The 20,865-nt window shown below is 44.6% G+C and overlaps 3 protein-coding genes across 3 annotated transcripts; all 3 read right to left on the reverse strand.

Moving 5' to 3' along the window:
* Positions 1–1,262: 1,262 nt before the first annotated feature.
* Positions 1,263–1,979, reverse strand: atp6 (ATPase subunit 6). Its single transcript has one exon. It carries the CDS (start codon positions 1,977–1,979, stop codon positions 1,263–1,265), a length of 717 nt encoding a protein of 238 aa, YP_009827576.1.
* A 15,891-nt stretch (positions 1,980–17,870) lies between these two features.
* On the reverse strand, positions 17,871–19,046 carry ccmFn2 (cytochrome c biogenesis FN2). The gene has a single exon. The coding sequence runs from the start codon at positions 19,044–19,046 to the stop codon at positions 17,871–17,873; it is 1,176 nt and encodes a 391-aa protein (YP_009827577.1).
* Positions 19,047–19,104: 58 nt separating this feature from the next.
* Positions 19,105–19,518, reverse strand: ccmFn1 (cytochrome c biogenesis FN1). Its single transcript has one exon. It carries the CDS (start codon positions 19,516–19,518, stop codon positions 19,105–19,107), a length of 414 nt encoding a protein of 137 aa, YP_009827578.1.
* Positions 19,519–20,865: the final 1,347 nt, after the last annotated feature.

Below are 20,865 nucleotides of genomic sequence, written 5' to 3' on the forward strand. Positions count from 1 at the left end.
AAAGTCAGGCAGTAAAGCACAGACATGGCATGCGGAGAATCCGCTCGCTAGTAAGACAAGAGTGATCATAAGACTGCGTAGAAGTGGTCATCAGTTCAGTGTGTCCACCACACTTTCGTTCGTAAACCGATAAGTAGTAAGGTTTTTATGTGTAGTTGAGAGCGGCGTCTACGCCCTGAAAATAGTTAGTCATCTTAGTCGGAAAAGGGGAATTTCCAATAGGGGGGGGAATTTATCTGCTTCCTTGCTTTCCTCCTCTCTATCTCTTATTGTGTTCTCGTTCTCAATTCGTTTGTAGCGAGTTCATGCTTTTTCCTTTACTAGAAGACTGATCCTAACCGCTGAAATTCCTTTTTTACTTTTTTGCTTCGCCGAGCTGAACTTTCAATAGGGAAGGGAATACTACTTTAGGACAGTCTTCTTCCACCTCGGTTTGTTCTTGATGTATCGGATTCTCTGCTTTAAAGAATTCTCCTGCTGCTACAACAAAAGAAACTTGGCTTCCTTCTAGGTAGGGGCAGAATAGCTTCAATCGTCACCCTTCCCTAGCCGCTCTCCCTCTAGCTTTAACAAAAATACCAGGATCCGATCTACGAAGCTAGGAATACTCAAATTACCAGGGGAGGGATATATATGTTTTAGATGTCTTCAACTCTCCCTTACCCTACTCCTTGACTGGAAATGCTTTATTTTACTAAGAGATCTATCCGAGCTCTAGAAGATCTTACCCCAGGTGCTCACAATTCTTCCCCGGCTGATGCCTTAATATCAGAACTGGGAAGAAAAAAACAGCCTTCTCACTCCTATCTTCATAGGAATCAACGGGATAATCTCAAATTGCTCAAGTGGGCTGGAAGCACTCTCAATACCGGTTTCGGGAGTAGAGGTGGAACTTTCACTAACTAGATGGAGACGCGGATTTCGAGCTAGAGGCGCTGGAAGCCCCCGAAGGTTTCCAAAAGGGGGACATTCTGACGCCCTTCCACCCAAAACTGAACTCTATACCATAGCCTAACTCTTTTTTCCAGGCAATGGGGTTTTTCACTATATCTAGGGAATCCGCGCTTTCCACTCCGTAAGCATTTCTTAAGGACGGTACATCTCATTCGACTCGTAGAAAGAAGATTATATCTTTACCTATAAGTAAGTAATTATTGACTGCATTATCCCTTCTCTTTCCCATTGCTCTCACTCATTTTTAGCATACCAGCCATTGATCCTCTTCACTTCGCTTCTCGCTTTTGTTCAATTATAAATAACTATCAAGTTTGATGGAGATTTATAGCATCATTCAAGTAAATACAGATTAAGATCGTAAAAACATAAGCTTGTGATATAGCTACACCTAATTCCGGACCGGTTAATGCAAGAACTATAAATAAAGGACCAAGATCTCCTATGAAATATAAAAGATCATTCATACATAGCATAGTCCAAGCGAACCCACTTAAAATCTTTACTAAACTATGACCGGCCATCATATTAGCAAATAAACGTATTCCTAAGCTTAATGCGCGAAAACAATAAGAGATTAGCTCAAGGAGTACTAAAAAAGGCGCTAACGGCAGTGGGACTCCTGCGGGTAATAAGAAGCTTAAAAAATGAAGCCCATTTCTTTGAAATCCCACTATAGTAATGCCAATAAAAATAGAAAATGAGAGACCCAAAGTAATGAGAAAATGACTTGTAACTGTGAAGCTATAAGGTATCATACCCTGGGGATTACAAAATAACGAAAAAGTAAAAGTGACCGAGATGCAAGGGAAAAACTGTTGTTTCACATTTCCACCTATTTGTTCGTTTACCAGGTTCGGCACGAAATCATAAATAAGCTCTACCAAGGATTGCCAAGCATTGGGTACTGACTTTCCTCCTCCCTTTTTAGTAACAAAATGAACCAGCAGTAAGACCAAACTGAGAGTGAGCAGCATAAACAAAGAGGGATTTGTGAATGAGAAATACAAGTCACCTATCTTCATAGGAAGAAAAGGGATTATCTCAAATTGTTCAAGAGGGCTGGGTATAGGAAACACCCCCGACTCTAAGTAAAAGTCTAAGTAAAAAAAGTTCATCTTGACGGCAAGTTAAGTTAAAATTCCGCTTTGCTTTCTTTTAGCAAAGACTTGTTGTAATGTAAATCTCAATCGCCGGTTGGGTTTACCAACCAAGAAAGACATGGTACTCTTTTTTCTTTGTCGTTGCTTGGCTGTAAACCAAGTGCTTTTCGATCTTAGCCGATCTCAGGTTGACCGTCTCTCCGGCCCCCTTTCGGTGCACTTATTGGAGAGCTCTTTGGGCCTGCCGCTTTCTCAATCTAAAATGGAAACAGTCAAGATTAGCCTACTGAACTGAACGATCTAATAAACTATGTCTACTAGCCTTGGTAGACATAGTATATTAGATCCAGAAAATTCAGCAGCTCCTCGCATCCCCAACTACGAGTCCCACATAACATAACATCATAGTAGGCATCCGTCAGCAAGCCGTGCTGCTGAAGGGCTTCCTCCCCTAACGTTGCCCGAACAAGGTCGGGCATCGTCCATTCTGGGGGTACTACCCTCCCGGCTTCATGCACACACCTGTCGTATTGACTACAAATTTGAGTCAATAATAGGTCCAAGTCAGGTGCAGCACTTTGCGCGTCGGACAAAGGAGAAGAACTGGCGGAAGACGTGAAGGAAGGGAAATTAGTCTCAGTTTCCACGATAAAATCCATATCGCTTTGTGTTGGATTACCATATAGTACGAGTTGCCCTTGCATTTTTTTCTTAGCTTCATTAATTTCTATTTAACCGGAGTAATGCCGCAGGAATAGGTTTTTGGCTCGCAATGAGGTAAATTTGAAGTCCATGTAGGTGCGGGCCAGACCGGTGTCCATCCCGACCACGGGATGTTGGGCTTCAACTTCCCTTTGGCCTTTAGTATAGAAAAAAGGTGCTTGAATTGAAAGCTTCGTACTACGGACTAACTTAGCAATGAATTTCTCATCCAAGGGTCAAGCCCTTACATAATAGTGGGAAATCGGTAGCCTTTTCTTCAACTCTGAAGAAATGAGTAATGCTTCCTGCGAAAGAAGAGGATCACTTGCTTACATACGTTATTATGCAGCTGGCCCATTAGTGGGTTCAATTCCTGCTTGCCTTTCATTTTCAATTGTTAGAGTAGTCTCGAGCCGCGCTCTTCTGCCATGCGAAGGGAAGATCGGATTGAACGGCTAGCGAACTCCGGCAAGAAAACGACGAAATAGCTCATAGCCCGGGTTACTTCTCTTACTTATTATTTATGGGATCCCCCTTCCTTGGCCCCCTTTGGTCTGAAATAGCCGTACGCACTCTGGAGGTAGAGCCCAAGAATCCTATCTTTTTTGTTGAGTGGAAGTAGGAATGGAGTGGCTCATGCCAGACCGGAGAGATCATACTTATCGGCTAGCTCAATCGCAAATCGGGCATCCCCATGATATATTCAGCCAGCCAGCTTGTTAGCTCAGCCTCTTGCAGACCCTCGGGACTCGACATTCTTATTCTTATAGGATTCCATTTCGTCTCCACAAGTTAGCCTGTCTGCCTGCAAGGCCCAATCGAAGCAGATTGTCCCCGACCCGACCTTAACCTTAAGGGTTCCGGATAGCGCCCCTTCACTTGTAGTTTCGCTACTCTAGGACATCAACACCAACTCAGGCTCCAGCCCTAACTTCAGCTTTAGATGAAACTTATAATTAGGCTTCAGCTCCAGCTCTAGCTTAGGCTTCAAGCATAGAATTAGGCACCAGCCTCGGCCTAGGCATCGGCTTCCTTCTTCGTAGTCTTCTTCTTCCCTCGGATTCGGCATAGCCTTCTTCAGATTATTCATCCTTGTCTTCGTCTCTGTCTACCAGATCGGATCCAATCAAAGCTGTTCGTCCCCCTTCTCGACGTTCCCGGAGGGTGGCTCTTCACTTGGTGTTCACTATTATAGGGTCTTTCTTGGCACTAACAATGGCACAGACTTTCACTTCGACTTAGTTAGTCCTCAGCTCGTGAATCTGGCTATCTAAATATATCCGGATTCCTTTCTGATGCGCCTTATGTTTCCAAAAGGTAAGACTTTCCCCTTCCTTTCTAGGTACGTGGGTGTTAGCCTGCCGGATATAACTCAATCGATGCGGTTCGTCCCCTTCCTCCAGCCCTTCCAGCGCTTCTGGATGACCCTTCGTACCCGTATTCAGAATTCTACCTCCGCGGATCTCCCCTCCTTCGCCGAAAGCTTTACGAATCAGACAGGGCAATTCCTTACTTTCACTTCAGAATCTGGTACTTCACCTGGGGTTAGGCTTTTCAACTGGGCCAAGGGGAGAATGAAAACTTTTACTTCGGAAGGAGGAATGGCAAGTAGAGTTCCCACTGCAGCAGTTTCCGAATCAGGGATGTTAAATTACTTTTGTCTCAGAATTAGACCCATTTGTTACCCTTTTTGGAATAGTTGGGGCAGAAATGTAATAAATAATAGGCTGCTCGATCTGCTGTTCCGGCAAGCAGCCCTTTCGCTCGTTCCCTTGGGGCTTTTGGGGTGGGGGCCAACCTGTTCCATATGAGCTGCAGGAGCATAAGCCCCCCGTGTTCGCAAACTCTCATGTAAGGGACCTACTTTCCTTCACACTATACCTTCCGGAGTGCTTATGGAATATCCTGTTGAGTGGGTTTGATGCTAATAAAACAGGAAGGAGCCCAGCAGCTCCCCTTTTTCGGGATAAAGTAACGAAATATGGTAGGAATAGATCTATATATGTATAAAAAAGAAGTGAAAACGAAAGAGTTGGTGTCGCACGTACTGATAACTCTATCCCGCGCTGAAAGCGAGAGGGACGGACGAAACTATGCTTCACCCACTTTAGTCTTTAGTGGTTGAACAGCTGAAAGCTAACTTCAACTTATCTTTCTGATTGACTGCTGTTTCCATGCTTGTTTTTGAGACCGGGGCTGCTATTCTTATATTTGATATTCGAGTTACCCTGTGCGCTAGTTGACTATCCAATATTGGCCGACCGACGGATGGGCTCCCTTAAGGGCGGAGCTCACCAACTGGGTGGCGTGGAAGGGGGATATTTAGCTATGTGCGGGTAGAGCTGCTCCTGCTCAGTTGCCACTGGATATCCACATTTATCCCCTAGAGCTGCTGTTCATTCCTCCCCCCATCGGTTGAGTGTTTTCATTCCCCCAGGCCTTATTGGAAAGTCGGGGCTTCCCCTCCTTTTTCCGAGGAAACTACCCTTGCCATAGCTCCCCCCAGCCAAAAGGCCATAGATAGGCTTTTGGCCCTAAAGCTACGGTTAAGGCCCCAGCCAATTCTGAATCTGAATAAAAAAACAGTTGAACTAGAGTTTTCCCCTACTTGTATGAGTGGGGCTCGCGCTATAAATTTAAGTAATTAATTGGCCAACCGCACCTAAGATGACTGAGAACAGGAACTACCCGATCAAAGAGTCTTCCTTCTGCGCCTGGGCCTTCCCTTAAGATGAGAACAAGAGGGGTGAGCTTCACCTGAAATCATTTCCTAGGATTGAGGTTGATTGGCTTGTTCAAGGCAAGGCTCGACGTAGTTGAGTTGTTATGGGGAATCTCCTATCTAAGATTGAGGCTAAGCTCCTGTTCTGGCTCGGTCTTTAACCCATTTAAGGTTAGCTTTGGTATTTAGCCATTGAGGAGAGAGGAGAGAGGGGTATATTAGAATTTTCGGTTTAGTGAGAATAGCTCTAGTCTGAGAGCTTAAGCGAAAAGTTAAGAGTATGGGCGGGCAAGTTTAGGCAAAACTCAATATCACATTAGGAAGTGCAGTAGTTAGCGGGCTCCTTTAACTTTTATGTTGATGGATAGGCGGACTTAACTCCCATTGATAGCATGGGATATGATCACAAGAGCTGATTCAATCGGGTTCACATCATCGGGTATGATCACTGCTAGCAATCCAGTTAGTTAGGTCTCTCTTATACAGTCTTAGAGAATATCTAATCTGATCATATAACGGAATTCAATTAAACCCGTTGAACTGTTCTCTTAGAGAAGTTCATATTCATCTATCCCGCTGACTGGCTTATAGATTAGAGGTTGACTCAGGAGCTTCCTAGTATAATGTCTACTAGGATAGATTACTCATATAGCGCGTCTTCCTATAACGAGCTTAAAAAGATCCCAGGTTACTCCTAAAAACAAGGCTTAGGAGGGTTGCTGACTACTTACTAAAGGGTAGCTTGCTTACGCACCTGGGATTTTAGGATTAGCTGGTGACTCTAGAAAGGGTTTAATAAATAGAGGCTGACTTGCTCGCAAAAGGGTACAACGCTGGTAGGCTATATAGGGATTTACGGATACAAAGGTTGGATAAGGTTAGCTTACTCCTCTCCTACTCTAGCATTTGGATACAGAGAACGACTATCCCGCTGGATCTTCTGTTGATGCTTAAAGGCTGGGCTATAGGCGGGCTACATAACCTTACGAGTGATTAGCTTAAACTTGGGACTGATAGCCATACTCTAAAAGCTTGCACCAGGTCTCTCACTATACCCCGGGATTCTCTAGCTCTTGCACGCTGACTTTATCCTATGGTCTCTCTCGGGGCAAGGTAAGCTTTCTCTTATTGCACGCCTACCTTTCTTTGTTTGGGGTTTTGGGATGAGGATAATTAGTTTGTAATTAGCACTAAGGCAGTGGAAGCAGAATCCGTTGATGAATGCTTATATATATAAAAAGAAAGTAAAAACTAGGATAAGGTTTTGTAGAATAGGTAGGGCACGGCTCTTCTCTCAAATAATCCTATCATCTATGTCTTCGTCCGAGTGGATTTCCCATGGTATGAAAAGTCGGGAATATCTATATTTACATATAAGAATTTGTGGACGGATGCCCTTGATCAGGAAGTCGAACATATGCCCGTATAGGTAAAATACAATACGTCGATCATACTCAAATACAGGACGGACTAGAAGGGACCTAAGCAGTCCTTGATTGGGAGATTTCATCCCTTCAATAGCAGCCCTTGTACTGATTTTAAGCTCTTCACTGGCGCCTTTGTATGTCTCAACTTGACCTCTTATTGCCGGTTATAGGCTTGGTTGTCGGGCCGGCAGTTCAAAAATGTTTCGGATACAGCCCCAACATGTCTTTCGTCTAATCGGGAGAAAAAAGGAAAAAGGCGTTATTGCTGTGCTTCCCTTCCCAGTAACCATTCCGACAGGGAATGAAGCGAGGTCAAAAAAACCTGACTGCGAAGAAGTCCAGGCAAAGGAAATGGGCACTAAAACTATAACTATAGATAGACAGCTAGAACAATTTCAAGACTTGGCAATGATACCACAGGAAAGAAGAAGAAAGCCGCTTACCACGGGTAAGGGAATGGCTGGACTACTAGCTAGGATGAAAGGTATTCGGCCCGGGATTACTGATTAGGCTTTAGGCTCCTCGAAGGAATGGGCTAACTAAGTAAAGTACCATACCTTCGACTGATAGCTAAGAGAGAGCTAGACATAATGGACATACAAAAGGAAAACCCTGACCGTCAGCCTCACTTCCAAGCTTGAGACCAGACAAGAAGCGGTAGTTGCTGTATAGTATAAAAGAAATCCCCTCATTTATAGGATGGATGAGCCAAAGATAGGGCAGTAGCCGCAGTTGCTGTAAGAGGTGTCCCAGCAGTTGAAGGAAAGTCTGTAACGAGATAAGGAGAAGCAGCAGTCTTTGTTGCAGCAGTCTCGGGTTTAGGTTTAGGAGTTGTTGTAGCAGCGGAAGCAGTTTTAGGCGTTGTTGGAGGTGGATCCGGTATCTCAGAAATTGGAAGTAGAGAGGACGGGCCTTACCTTAAAAGGCTATTGGTTTAGGAGTCTCAGCAGGAATTGGTGCGTGCCTAAGATAACTATTCCAAGGGAAGATTTAGACTACCACGCGTGGCACACTGACTCTATTTAGAATTATCGTACCGACACGAACTTATGCCATTGAGACAAGGACAACCCCGGGATCAGATGACCCAGCTGTAGAAGTTATGGTCGGAGTCCCACCCATGTCCCCATGAGCTAGTCTCTAGTCTATCCTTCCCAGGTTTGTAGGTGTCCCACCAGTAAAGGGAGAACTCGCACTCGCCATAGTCATCGGCACTCTCCCTTGGCGCAAAGGCAGTTTCAGTAAAGATAGGGTCCCTAGGTGACTTAACTATGGCATACATATTCGGCTTATGCTTTCACTTCAGCTTAAGCTTAGGAGTAATCCCGGGTAGCATCATAAATAGGAACATGGGACCAAGCCCCCATTGAGGAGAGATAACCTGTATCCGCTCTAGAAAGAGTTACAGTACAAGAAGTTTCCCAAGCTAGTTCGTAATCGCCTTCTTTCACTTGGCCAGACAGAACGAACCTATTCTTTTAGGGGCTGGTTGAACTAGAGAGGTATGGCTTAGTGGCTCCCTTATAAAATCCTTCTGTTAAGGTTGCAGCTCTATCTTTATTCCTTGTTTTGTCAGGCTGTGTAACGAGTGAACGAGAAAAAGTACTGCTATATCTGTACCGGAACTATAGAAAGATGCTTAAGCTTTATTTGGAGTTGATGGAGCCAGTAGAGAGCGGGGTGGGGAAAGAGTTAGCTCAATCATAGATAGAAAGACGGAAGAAGGACAGTGGGAATGACTCTATCGGCTGTCTTTCCAAAAGTAGCAGTACCTGTGAAAAGAAGACAAGGTATATGCTTCCCAAAAAGCAAGAGGGTGCATCAATTCCTTGCTAGTAAATAACTCTTCTTTACACAATTCTCAGTCATATTCAATCTCGAAAGACCAGCGTCACTTCTTCCCTGTTCCCGCCTTAGGAACACTCCCTGGAGTGATGTTCCAACATCCCTTCCTGTCCCAGCTTCTTTTCTCGCATCGCTTAGTAAAGAGTAAGAGCTTCCGATAAAGCCAAGGATCCGAAGTATAATATTTCTCCACAAAGAAACTTCTCTTCCTTGCTTTCACCTCTCTTTTTCATTCCCCTCTAACGGAACGGCTAGAATAGAAGGTCAAGTCCAGCTCTTTCGCCAATAAATGCAACGAGATGCCTTTTCTTTTGCTTTCCACTTCAAAAGCCTTCCAAGGCTAGTCATTCATCTGATGACAATACGACTAGTCGCTGACCTTCTTTCTTGATCAGGGGAAACTTCCTTATTCTGTCGCCGATCGAGCACGCTGCTGAACTTCAGGAGTCATCTTTCCGTTGAGGCCCAGTTTCGCTTTGTAGCGTGCTCTTTCCCAAGATGTATAAACTCCTTTTGGTTGGCTTCTGTACAATGGTAAAAGTTCGAGCGAGTATGGTTCTTTCTTTCCCTATTTATGGCCAAATCTACCTACGTCTTCATAAGCATACTTTTGATCTCCTTCGAATTTCAAAGAGGGGTTGGGGATCCACCAAACACTCTATTTACGCTATTTAGAGTGATCACCTGCTTTAGTTCTCCCCTAAACTCGAGAAAAAGACAATGAACTGAAAACGAAAAGTGTCTCTGATACGAGGCATCGCAGGGAATCTGAATAGAAGGAAGCGGAGCCTCAAGCCAATCTCAAAGCATCCTCTCGGGGGAGCACTCGGACATCTTCCACTTTTAGCCAACAAAGTGAAAAGGCGCTTCAAGCCAAGAAGTGAAGTAGCGGAACGGGCAAGGAGTTTACTTTTCTCCCCTATGAAAGCCCTTTTTCAGCAGCTAAGATAGTGGCAGTTTTTCTATTTGCTTTGATTCAAGAGTGGTACTTCCTTCCCCAAGGACAAGACAAGACGGCTAGGAAACGCTCTTCTTCATATTATTATGCCTGGGATGTGTTTCCCTTTTTGGTTGGTAGGTTAGGAGCTGTTCAAAAACCCTATCTTCTCAATAGGGTCTCCTCTAAGATCAAGAGTGGCTCGTTAAGACTTCGTGCCTCAGACCTTCCTCGTAAATTAAGTCTAACAGAAGGACCTGCTTCGAGTGCCCTTTCATTGCTATTTGCTTTCTCTGTTCGAAGCTCAGCTGGAACGACGGCTGGAAGATTTATTTCCTAGTGGGATGATTTAGTCAGGGCAAAGGATGAATAAGAGGTATATTAAGGTTCGGTATTTTACTCCGGGGACTACGTGATCTATTGTCTCTATTGGGTACTTTTTCTTTCGTCCCTGACACCCTTTCTTCTCCTCCCTCACCCTGACTTCCCCCTCTCTCTCTTTCTTGTTGACAGTGACATCAGAGTTGGTGACAGGGGAAAGCATGTAACGGAAAAGTTAAATGGTAGCTACTTCTTCCCTTTCCGGTCGGTCTGGTGTGGTGTCATTGACTTCATTTCTCTTCACATCCCTCCGAATCTCTACTCTGTTTTGGCTACAGACTGTTCGCGCTAAGACAGCGATGATGCCCGGGCTAGTGTAACTGATCTCGCTACTAAATCAATATCGTCAGTTATATGGTTGCTTCATGTTAAGGTTCAGAATGTCCTACCTTCCCTGATTCAGAGGGGATCACTCATCAATCTACTGTTATCCCCAAGACCTGCTGTTAGACTTCATCTTCTCTTCTTCTTTGTGAGACTTTCTGTTAACCTTTCTTCTATTCAGTTTTTCAAGGCGATACCGAAGAGAATAACTCAAGGGCACTGGCTACTCCATCAACTCCATTTCGTTGCGTAAGTGAGGAAGTCATCATAGTCTGAACTTTTAATCTTTCCCTGGCTTGAGAGGTTTCAGGTTAAGCAGGGGATCAAGACTCTAATGCTTTCATTCCTTCAGCTTCAGATAGGTGATGGGCTCATTTCCTTTCTTTCTCTCGTCAACTGGGTGGGGAAAGCGGCTCCGTTCCTCTTTGATTCGATAGTTGGAACTCTTTGTCTATTGGTTATGCCTAGGGGAAGACCCTTAGTAGACCATGAGGACAAGTCCCTGACTTCTCTTTCTCTTCCCTTTCTTTTTCTTATAGTGCGGTGCTTTTCCCTCTAAGCTGGAACAAGGGCTTTCAGAGGACTTTCCCTCTTGTCGAGTGGCATTCCGCTCCCTTTTCTTCTCTTCCCTAATCATGGGAAGGAAGAAGCCGAGGCTAGACAGCTGGGTGTTCCTAAACCAGACGAATCAACTAGGACACATAGCGATCAATTCTCTCATCAAGAAAGGCGTCCCTGGACTAAGAAAAGTCAAGTAGATAGGCAGATATTATTAACACTTGCCTCAGGACCATAGAAGGGACGAGAGAGCTGTGCTTCCTGTTCCTTAATAGTATATCTCTTGTTATTTTAGACCCTATTCATCTCTTTTGGCTTCGATTGAATCGAGAAATAGGTTTGATTGTCCATCTTTTTGATATATAAGTATAGGGCATCCTCCGGAAAATTAAAATCGAAGCAATTGGATGTCCGACTCAGGCCTATATGACATGACCGATCAATAGCAATACTCCAACACTCCACCAATAGCTTTTATTTCCATATCTATAGCGCACTTTTCAGAATATGGACGTTATAGCTTAATCAATAGAGAGATGCCTGCCTTTTTAGTACACTTATAGCGGTGACAGCCTCAATACGCTCGAAAGACATGCATGCTGTGGAACCTTTTGGGTAAGATGTAACCACACGACGGTCGTTCAGCCTTTCTTCGGCCTAATTCAGAGTCGCCCGGAGATCTTGGTCCTTTATTTATAGTTCTTGCATTAACCGGTCCGGAATTAGGTGTAGCTATATCACAAGCTTATGTTTTTACGATCTTAATCTGTATTTACTTGAATGATGCTATAAATCTCCATCAAACTTGATAGTTATTTATAATTGAACAAAAGCGAGAAGCGAAGTGAAGAGGATCAAGGTTAGTTTTCGTTTGCTTTCTCCCATGCATAATTTGTTGGTCAACAACCACAACTCAATAGAATGAATTAAGACTCCGGACTCTCTTTATGTCCGGAGGGAATCATTGTTTCTCAATCAATCATGCCTCAACTGGATAAATACACTTATTCTTTGACTCTACTTTTTTAGCCTATTTTTCTTTATATCTGTGGAAACAACGTGGTTATTTTCTTTACGATTATCTTGAACCGCTATAATGCCCTTGAACTAGTTATTGGTTGGCAAGGCGTCAGCGTAACTCCAATTATTACGGCTGTCCCCCACTCTAATTCCAATTCTAATTTATTTGCGGTCTGTGCCTCTTTTCTTACGTATCTCTTTTTCACTATGTTTTTAGTTAAAATTTCTATTTTCAATCCCAAAATAAACTTTATTGAAGCGCTCGCCACCCTGTTGTACTCGGTATTGTGCGTGTATACCGCGGGGCATTTCGCACTCCAATTGTGTGTTTTGATTCAAAATTCGGGGCTGGGGCTCGAAGGGGTATCCTTCATTTTGGGGTCTCAAGATGTTCGTCTATCCCCTACTAATATATCTCGCCCCGGTTCCTAAAGTCAGGTCGATCTGAAGTAAATTTGAAGTCCATGTACAGACCGGTGTCCATCCCGACCACGAGGCTGTAAAAAGCGAGAAAGGGGCGGTAGGGAAGGGTGGAGGATAAATGGGTGTTAAAGGGAGAACTGCGAGAATCCAACCTTTGTACTATAAGACTGGGTTGGGCCAACCTCTGGCCTACCGGAAGGGCAGCGCCGGGCAGCTAAGTTGGTATTGAGAAGTCCTGGGCTGCAGGAATGATTCTCTCTCTAAAAGTTGTCGAACACGGTTTTCTGACTTCGATAGGCGAGAGGTGTAAGCACCGCAAGGTGTGAAGCTGTCTCGTACTAAGCTATTCGCTCTTCCCTCCTCTCCTTACTTTCCTCTCTCTAAGTGCATTTCTGATTCAATCTATTCGATTCAAATTATCACCCTCGAGTCAGGAGTTGTTGCCCTAATGTAACTTCCTTTTCCTTCGCTAGCCTTGGGGCTTAGTTACTAAAGAGTTATCCCCCCCCCTAGCCTATGAAAGCATTCCCATAGTTCTATGCCTACAGCATCAAGTTCGGGAACCGGCGTGAACCAACAAGCACCACCAGTAGCGAATCCACCGGCGCAACAACCTCCAGTGTACACCGATGACCGCCATGAGAGTCACTAATAAACCTACCGAACGGGTATTGGGCTCTTCATCGTGTCATCCTCACGTACGTGCATAACATGGGGACACCTGATGGGGGACCGATGCCGTCCCACAACAAGGCGCGCGCGCCGGGTCTTTGAACTCATTGCGAAAAAAAAAAAGTAAAGAAGACGGACTACTGAATATCTTGCAAGTGATAGCCGAAAGCCCAGATAACAACTACGTCAAACAACGGGCAGATTTTTTCTTTGCCGATATCCGGAACAAGGGAATCCGAGATGCCGACCTTGACGGATATAACTTTCTTGAATCGTGATAATGTTGGGAATTGCTGTATTTCATAGTTATTTAAAAGTTAGCGTCTTATTTGGGAGCCGCCTCGGGATCCCCGGGATTCGGGATCCTCCACATTTTATTCTATTTATGACTTTTTTTTGTAACTATCTTAATCCTTAATTTTGAAATAAGGATCTGAGCGATGAGCGATCTTGTGATAAAAAGTCCCGCTTAGTCCGTCACCTCGTCCTCACTTACCACCAACCCACTCGCCTCCAATACTTTCTTACCTCTCCGAGAATTGAGGTTGAGCGAGATTCAGTCTTCGATAAGCCAGCCAGCCCTTATGATGATGGGCGTGATCCATAGCCGATGTTGGCTATAAGCAGTATCAGTTGAAGCTATGGAGCACCCACCCCTTCCTTCCAGTTTCAGATCGATATTGAGTTCCATACCCTGTTACGGATATTACAGATGTAGATACGGATATTACAGATGTAGAGACAGATCCAAAGCCATTTGATCGAGATCGAGTAGCTATAGCAGATCCATTTAGAGATCGGAACCTGGGTACACCCATTTTTGTATAAACAGCCCCTAAGCCGGTAGGTCTCGTTCAAAAGCCACTTTTGTTGATGTGTCCCAATCCATGTGCTCGGTAATGATGTTGTCATCGCTGATGCGCAAGTTGCTGAAGTTTATTTTCAGTGTCTTCATAAACTAAAAAATATCTTATTTCTTACACTGGTGCATTTGAGTTTGCTAAGCGCTTTTGCGTCAAGGGTGGATTTATCTGCCATGTCTGCTCGTTGTTTGCTTGCTTACCATCATCCATATGGTCTGATGGCTATATTTAAATAATTTCCATTCATTACGAGGGTTCTCTACCTTAGTAAGGATAGGTGGTGGAGGGGGTCCTTGCCAAACTCAGTCATACAAGATCTCGTCACTTTGAGCGGGTTCTTGCTATGTACACCAAGCCTCGGGGGTGTAGCGGTTGCTCGACCAAAGCCGGTCAATAAGACAGACCCACCACCGGGAGAGGAGAAAAGGCGCTAAGAAAACAAAGCGCTCCTCTTTGAATTGAAGTAGTTATCTTCTCCGCTCAAAAGGGATACGAGTGAGAGTTTGATATTTATATTTCAATGCCCATGGTATAATTCATTGTAGGCTGTCTCCGTTAGGTTGTTTTTCATAAACAGCTGCATAGGGGTTTCCATTTCTGTAGTGCTAGGCTGCAGAAAAAGCATAAATATCTCCATATTCTATATTCTCTGAACTACCATTCCTGTCACATATATAGGGTTTGCCAAACATAAATAGTATTCATAGCCTATCAGTCAGAGTGAAACTCGTCCTATATAACTCATTTAGTGAAACTAAAGAATTACTGAGCCTGAGAACCATCGTTCCAGACTTATTAACAGATTGCCCCATTTATTCTTGACTTTGTCCAGGAGCTTTAAGCAACCCACAATACGCTTTACTTTCTAAGCCTGAGTGCTCTAAAACACTATTATTTTATATTGATAGGATTGGCATTATACTAACATCTTGGGATGGGTATATGGTTATATAGGGGTTTGGTTTATCTCTCAGCCCTTCTTTGGTAAATAATAGAGGGTAGGACAAGATGGTATATAGGATAGGAGAATCTATAACTAAATATAAAAGTGCTGCTCTCGACTCTAGCGCTTTAAGGAATCAGATATAGCTTTATATCTTCTGGGGTCAACCCCTTTCAGTCGATAAGCTCCCTATTTATAAAATGAATAGAAATGGCTAATAAGAAGCTGGATAATAGGTTATAGCTCCTACAAATCAGCTATAGAAGCCAGCTGTTCAAAGAGACTGTCACCAAGGAAAGCTACAGGGAAGACAAACCCTAAAGGTAGGCTTTATTCCCTATTTAACCTAACCCACTTACTGAACTAAAAAGCAAGAGAGGTATCTTATACCTAGAACTAAAGGAAGATAGGAACAGACTCAAACAAAGAAGAAATAAAAAGGATTACTATCATAAATAAATAGAAGATTGTCTGCTAACTAGGTAAATATAACAACTAGTATGAAAGGCTTTCTAAACTTCTTACAGGAAGTAGTAACTCTACCATAATGAGGATAGCTAAACTCGAGTTGAAATAATAAAATAAACCTGGTGGGAACTAGCAAAGAGAAAGATAAGGTTGATGAGGTACCTTCACCTTTCCTGTCCAGGTTTCTACCCTTACCTCATAAGGCGTGGAATTAGACCAACATTCCCGCTCATGCTTGCTATAACAATTCCCTTGCTCTCTTTCGCCCTTATCTCACCCTACCTTATTGGTAGTCCGGGTGCGGGGCTCTACAAGAGAGGAACTCCTATAGGTCCCCAGAGCTCAGTCAAGTTGGCTCACTGCGGCGGTATGCACGCAAGGAGTTCGGTGGCTGGATTGAATCAATCTATCACTCCCGTGTTGAGGGCTTTAGCGAGGAATAGCCTATAGGTTGAACCGTGTCCCGTAAGGTCACTTTACCAGACTGACATGTAACTACCCTAAGAAATCAGACTTATGCACTGTTCTCCTCGGGATAAGCCGTCAGCCTTTAGCTCTGCAGTTAGCTGTGGGAAGAGTCTATTCTATAGAGAAGCCCTTAGGCCAAGGAAACAACCATGCCAATCTCCAATACTGAAATAGGAAGTTCCTCTAGCTTTTAAAGGATGTCATAAGGGTGCTTGCAAACACAGAAGACTAATGGAGTTGGAATCAATCCCGTTTGCTACTGGATTCTTTCACCCTACTAGTTAGTCTGCTTTACGGGGAACCGCCTCGGAATAATGGCAGTTAGTTGCTCTCAATGACGAAACAGATTCCCAATTCCATCTCTCGAGAGTATCAGCACCGTAACTAAAGAGAGAGGCTTAAAATCACATAGAATAAGTGGAATCTCATGCAAACTGTGAGGGAGGTGGTTAACCGGTGCTTAGAGAACTACCTGGGATGCCGATAGACCAAGGGAATGGTTACCATGGGCAGAATAGTGGGTACCACTTATCATTCGGCTACCGTTTGAAGTGGTATGTATATAGGCGCCCACCACCTCTAATTACGTCCTATACTCATTAGTCCATAAAATGAATGCATCAAGTGGCTAGGGATTGTGTTTTGCTACTTTGACTTTGAAAGGCATGGAGCTCAAAGGCCCGGACCATCTAAGTATGGGGAGTGCTACTACAGCTTTCATTGTTCTACTATTGAGTTCATGTCTCGCTCATTGAATTGCCGACTTAGTTGATGTGATAGAATCCCCCTTGCTTCCTACTCATTTACTATCGAAGAGTCCCTTGGTCTCAGTCTCCTATAGTATAGTAAGAGTACAGAGGAGCGAGTTTACAAGCTGGGATAAGAGAGCGGAATGAAATCCCACTTCCTATAGATCCCTGGTTCTAGCTATCCTGTATGAAGCTAGAATACTTACTTCCAAAGATTACTACATAATGAGTTCTCTTTTTTGATAGAATGCCTTTCTAGTAGTATGGAACTAAAGACGCTCTAGTTTCCACAGGCGATTATCCCCAACAGCGGAAACGCCGCTATTCCTGAGTAGTCGTAGTTAGCCGGAATAAGAGGTTTGGGCTACTTTTTGGCTAGGAACGACTTGCCTAGTTGGAACTCTTCTCCGCCGACTCCTGAGGCGTACTACAGATCAGTGCGTTCTTGCCCGCTGGTACTTTGATCCGAAGATCCCGAGCCCCTTCTTCTACCCCTTTCTTTTGGTAGCTACCGATTACTTCACCGGGTCGAAGCTGAGCCATATAAGGTCTGTCTTCCCTACCAGATCCGGTTTTCCCAGACGCGAGTCGAGTCATCTTCTTCATCAGGCTTCCTTATCGCAGTCGAAGCGGTAGCGGTACTGGAACGAGTTCCCTATTCGATATGGTTTCATTCCACCAGTCCGATAGCACTGGCTGGGTCGGCTTCACTTCGGAACCTTTTCTTGCCTGCCCGTGGGCATGAAATGAACCCTGAGGTGACTCTGTCCCTGGCATCCCTTTCTGCCCCCCAACTTTATTCACTTCGCTCGCGGTAAACGCAATAGCCAGCAAGCAGGTCAAAGCCTTTTTTGGGGTCCAAGGGCCCCCTACTACCCAATTCCTGTCTTCGGAACTACGGGGATAGGTTACTTTCTGCGATGGCCCTCCACCTCGTTGGGAAAAGTGAAAGGAAATAACAAGCCCTAAACTAAATACCAACTAGCAGCTTATCAACCACCGAACACAGACTCATGTTGGCGATGCCATGGTCAAGTAAGAGAACGAGCCATTCATCCTAAGTAGTATTTTAGTATAGAAGAGAGGCATTCTGAGCCTACTACTACGACTACATGCGCATCTAGTGCTGTGGCTTGGAAGCAAGCTACCTTGACCATCTTCCGAACTTATCCAGAATTTACTGATCAAACGCAGTAGGGGCGGACTGCTCTACATTCAGCCACGCCACAGTGACCCCCGAAGCGATCTTCTTTTCGTTGCGGGACGAAATCCGGCAGCCGCTGGCTCTGAATAACCAGCCCGGTAATAAGTTCAATTCTTCCATAACATAACGGGGCGGGGTTGCGCGCGAGCCGAGTGACGGAGGTGCACAAGAGTACTTCGCGCCACAACCATCTCTTTTTTATAAGTTCTACGGACCGATGCCTGCTGCTTCATCTGGGAGAAAAGAATCATAGATATGCCGGTCATTAGAAGGAAGAACCGCCATAAAAAGATTCCTCGTGTATCATCTGTAGCAAAACTATGAACGGAAGCTAGCAATCCGGACCGTATTGAAAAGGTTCCTGAGACACAGCATGGAAGAGTCACAATATTCAGAAACGAGATCCAAGAATGAAGAAGGGGTAGAATTACGGAATGAATACGAGCTGTGGCTAATACCCAAGGCATAAAAGAAGCATTTTCTACGGGATCCCGAAACCACCAGCCACCCCGACCTAATTCATGATGAGCCCACCAACTTCCTGGCATGATGCCCACGGTTAAAAACCACCGACATGTCAAGATCCAAATTCGAATCTGTTTCTGGTCCTGGTCAGATACCACTGTGTTCGCGCCGGCGCTCCAACAAAGAGGCGAAGTAGTGGTCTCTTTCTGTTCATTACGAACGACACGCTTCGCCTGCTCCCTCCCCGTGTCCACTAGCGCTCCTGTCCAGAGCGAAGAGAAGGCGAAAAAGCGCCGCCAAAGCTGCATGAGCAGGCTTCTATTGCTACGCAACAAGAGAGCTGGATAGCATTTTGCGACCACATGTTTTAATTTTTTGGTAAAAAGCTCGCTTGTTATACGGGATCCGACGCATCCAGCAGAGCGAAGCAGCGTTCCCTTCTTTTCGGCGGCATCCTTCCGCATTGGCGGCGAGTGGAGTGCCACAATCCCATTCATTATTTTTGATCTACATAATCCAAAGCCCATAGCACTGGCGACGTCTCCGGCATAAATGCAAGGAGGATGTATAGCTGATATAGGATCTTGTGGAACAGGATTTGATTCTGCAAGCGGTTCGGTACGAACGAAGAAATTTCGAACAAAAGGATCGGAACTCGCTGATAGGAAAGGAGAGAAAAACAAAGCAATGCCAAGAGCTCCGTCAATCCGCTGTTCATCGATAGACGAAGCTCTCTCTTTATCATATCGTGCCAGATGCAACAAAGGATGAGTCCTTCTTTTTCCTTCTCGCGAACCACGGGAGCGCCTAGCACCCAGAGGAGCTAAGCTAATTATCCTTTCAGGGTAAAGCGGCGCATAAAAAAGGGCTGGCCCGTCAAACGTTCGGTTCCGGGAGAGATAGAATGGAGTTCTTCACGAAGTTCGAGACAAAGTCATACAAAACTTCTCTATGGCCTCCTCGTTTTGAGACATTATGGCTTTGGGGTCGACCCCGGTAACAAAGAAGGAATCCATAAAAACGTGGGATCCGACACCATGATAAAATACTACCCTCATGATTAGACCATGTCCCTGAGATTTGATAAAAGAAAGGTGCATTAGCGGTTAATACGTTGTAATTGGATAAGTTATTAGGAATATGACGGAACGAAAGACCGAGGAAAGAAAGAAGAATGCACCAAAATGCAGGTGCTGCACCAAACGCAGGTGGTTGTTTCTTGTTGTAAGTGAATGCAACGAAAAGACCCGGAAATAACGATAAATGAAAGAATTCATATATTATGTACATTTCGTGCTCTGCTCATTTTTAAATTTCTGCTTTGTTATTCCCATCATCCGGTAACCACAGGATGATCCACAAGAAAGGTGGCAGGATTCGAACCTATGGCCGGCCCGCCCCTGACCTGCTCTGCTGGGTTGGGTGGCCGGGTTAGCACCCCTCGTCGCCCCTGTACCCGAAACAGATGCGCTGCGCTACCCAGCGCGTAACCTTGTCTCCCCTACTCCTCTTCTGGTTGGTTATGCCATTACCAATCGCGGGCCGGGCCGGCCGCCCCTGACCTAATAAGATAAGAACTATTATCCTTATGACCAAACAGCGATAGTTTCACGATCCCGACCAGCAACTTGTTGGGAGTAGGGGCATCCAAGCTTGCCCAACCTAGACATTGTAACTGAAAGTCCTGCCTACTTGTAGGCTTAGGGTAGTCCTCGAAAACCTTCTTCTTTTACTGGCTTGGGAAAGACCCGTAGGCTATGGATCCCACTAATGGAATGGGACTATAACCATACTTCCATGGTCTAGGTTCAAGGACAATCAAGATTGAGGCTTGGAGTATCTAAGGCTTCATGGACCCAATTTTTAGGGCTTTTAAGGACGGACTCGCTAGTGTCCCGAGGATTGACCGGTGAAACTACTAACTGAATTGCCCTAATATATGTATTTTTCCACAGGACTGAATCCATAGAAACCTTGGCTTAGTGCCAGAACAGTAAGCGGCGGATGATTGGTATGCAGGATCGGTTGCAACGGTTTCACATTCATGTGAATCAAGAGATTGGCTTGAATTGAAAGGCTTTCCAACTAGCCATTGTACCTGAGATTGATTGCGATAAGTCCTTCTGATTCTTTGTCACCCCATTTCCCTTGGGTGGGACCAAGAACAAGCTCCAAAGAAGAAGAAGAGACTTAAAAAAACTATATGTGGTTGGTTGTTGACCGACAAACAGAAAGGATGCATGGGAAAAAGACCAAAGATATCATAGGCTCTCTTCGGAGAGCGGTATACCTAAAAAAGCCCTTATTAAAGTTAAGAAAGAAAGAAGATAGGCTTAAGTCATCGTCGAATAGGGGCTTTTAAAGAGCGTGACTCTTCTTTTTGAAAAAAGGTAAGACTCTGTCTTTATATAATATACACAATTTTCAGTCTAGTTCGCCACAAGGCATGCAAGCAAGGAAGCTAGCCTATGTGGAAGAAAGAAGTCAAGCTGCACGCAATCCACAACCAAAAGAGAAAAGCCACTCAAGGGCAGAGGGATCTTGCTCGTCAACGTCCGTTGCCGATCCGGTCATCAATCTCGGAGTCATCAACATCTGCTTTTCTTCGGGACAAGAATGGTTATATCCAGGCAGTGA

The sequence above is a fragment of the mitochondrial genome of Trifolium pratense (assembly GCF_020283565.1).
Source record: "Trifolium pratense mitochondrion, complete genome".
Classification (NCBI taxonomy): Eukaryota; Viridiplantae; Streptophyta; class Magnoliopsida; order Fabales; family Fabaceae; genus Trifolium; species Trifolium pratense.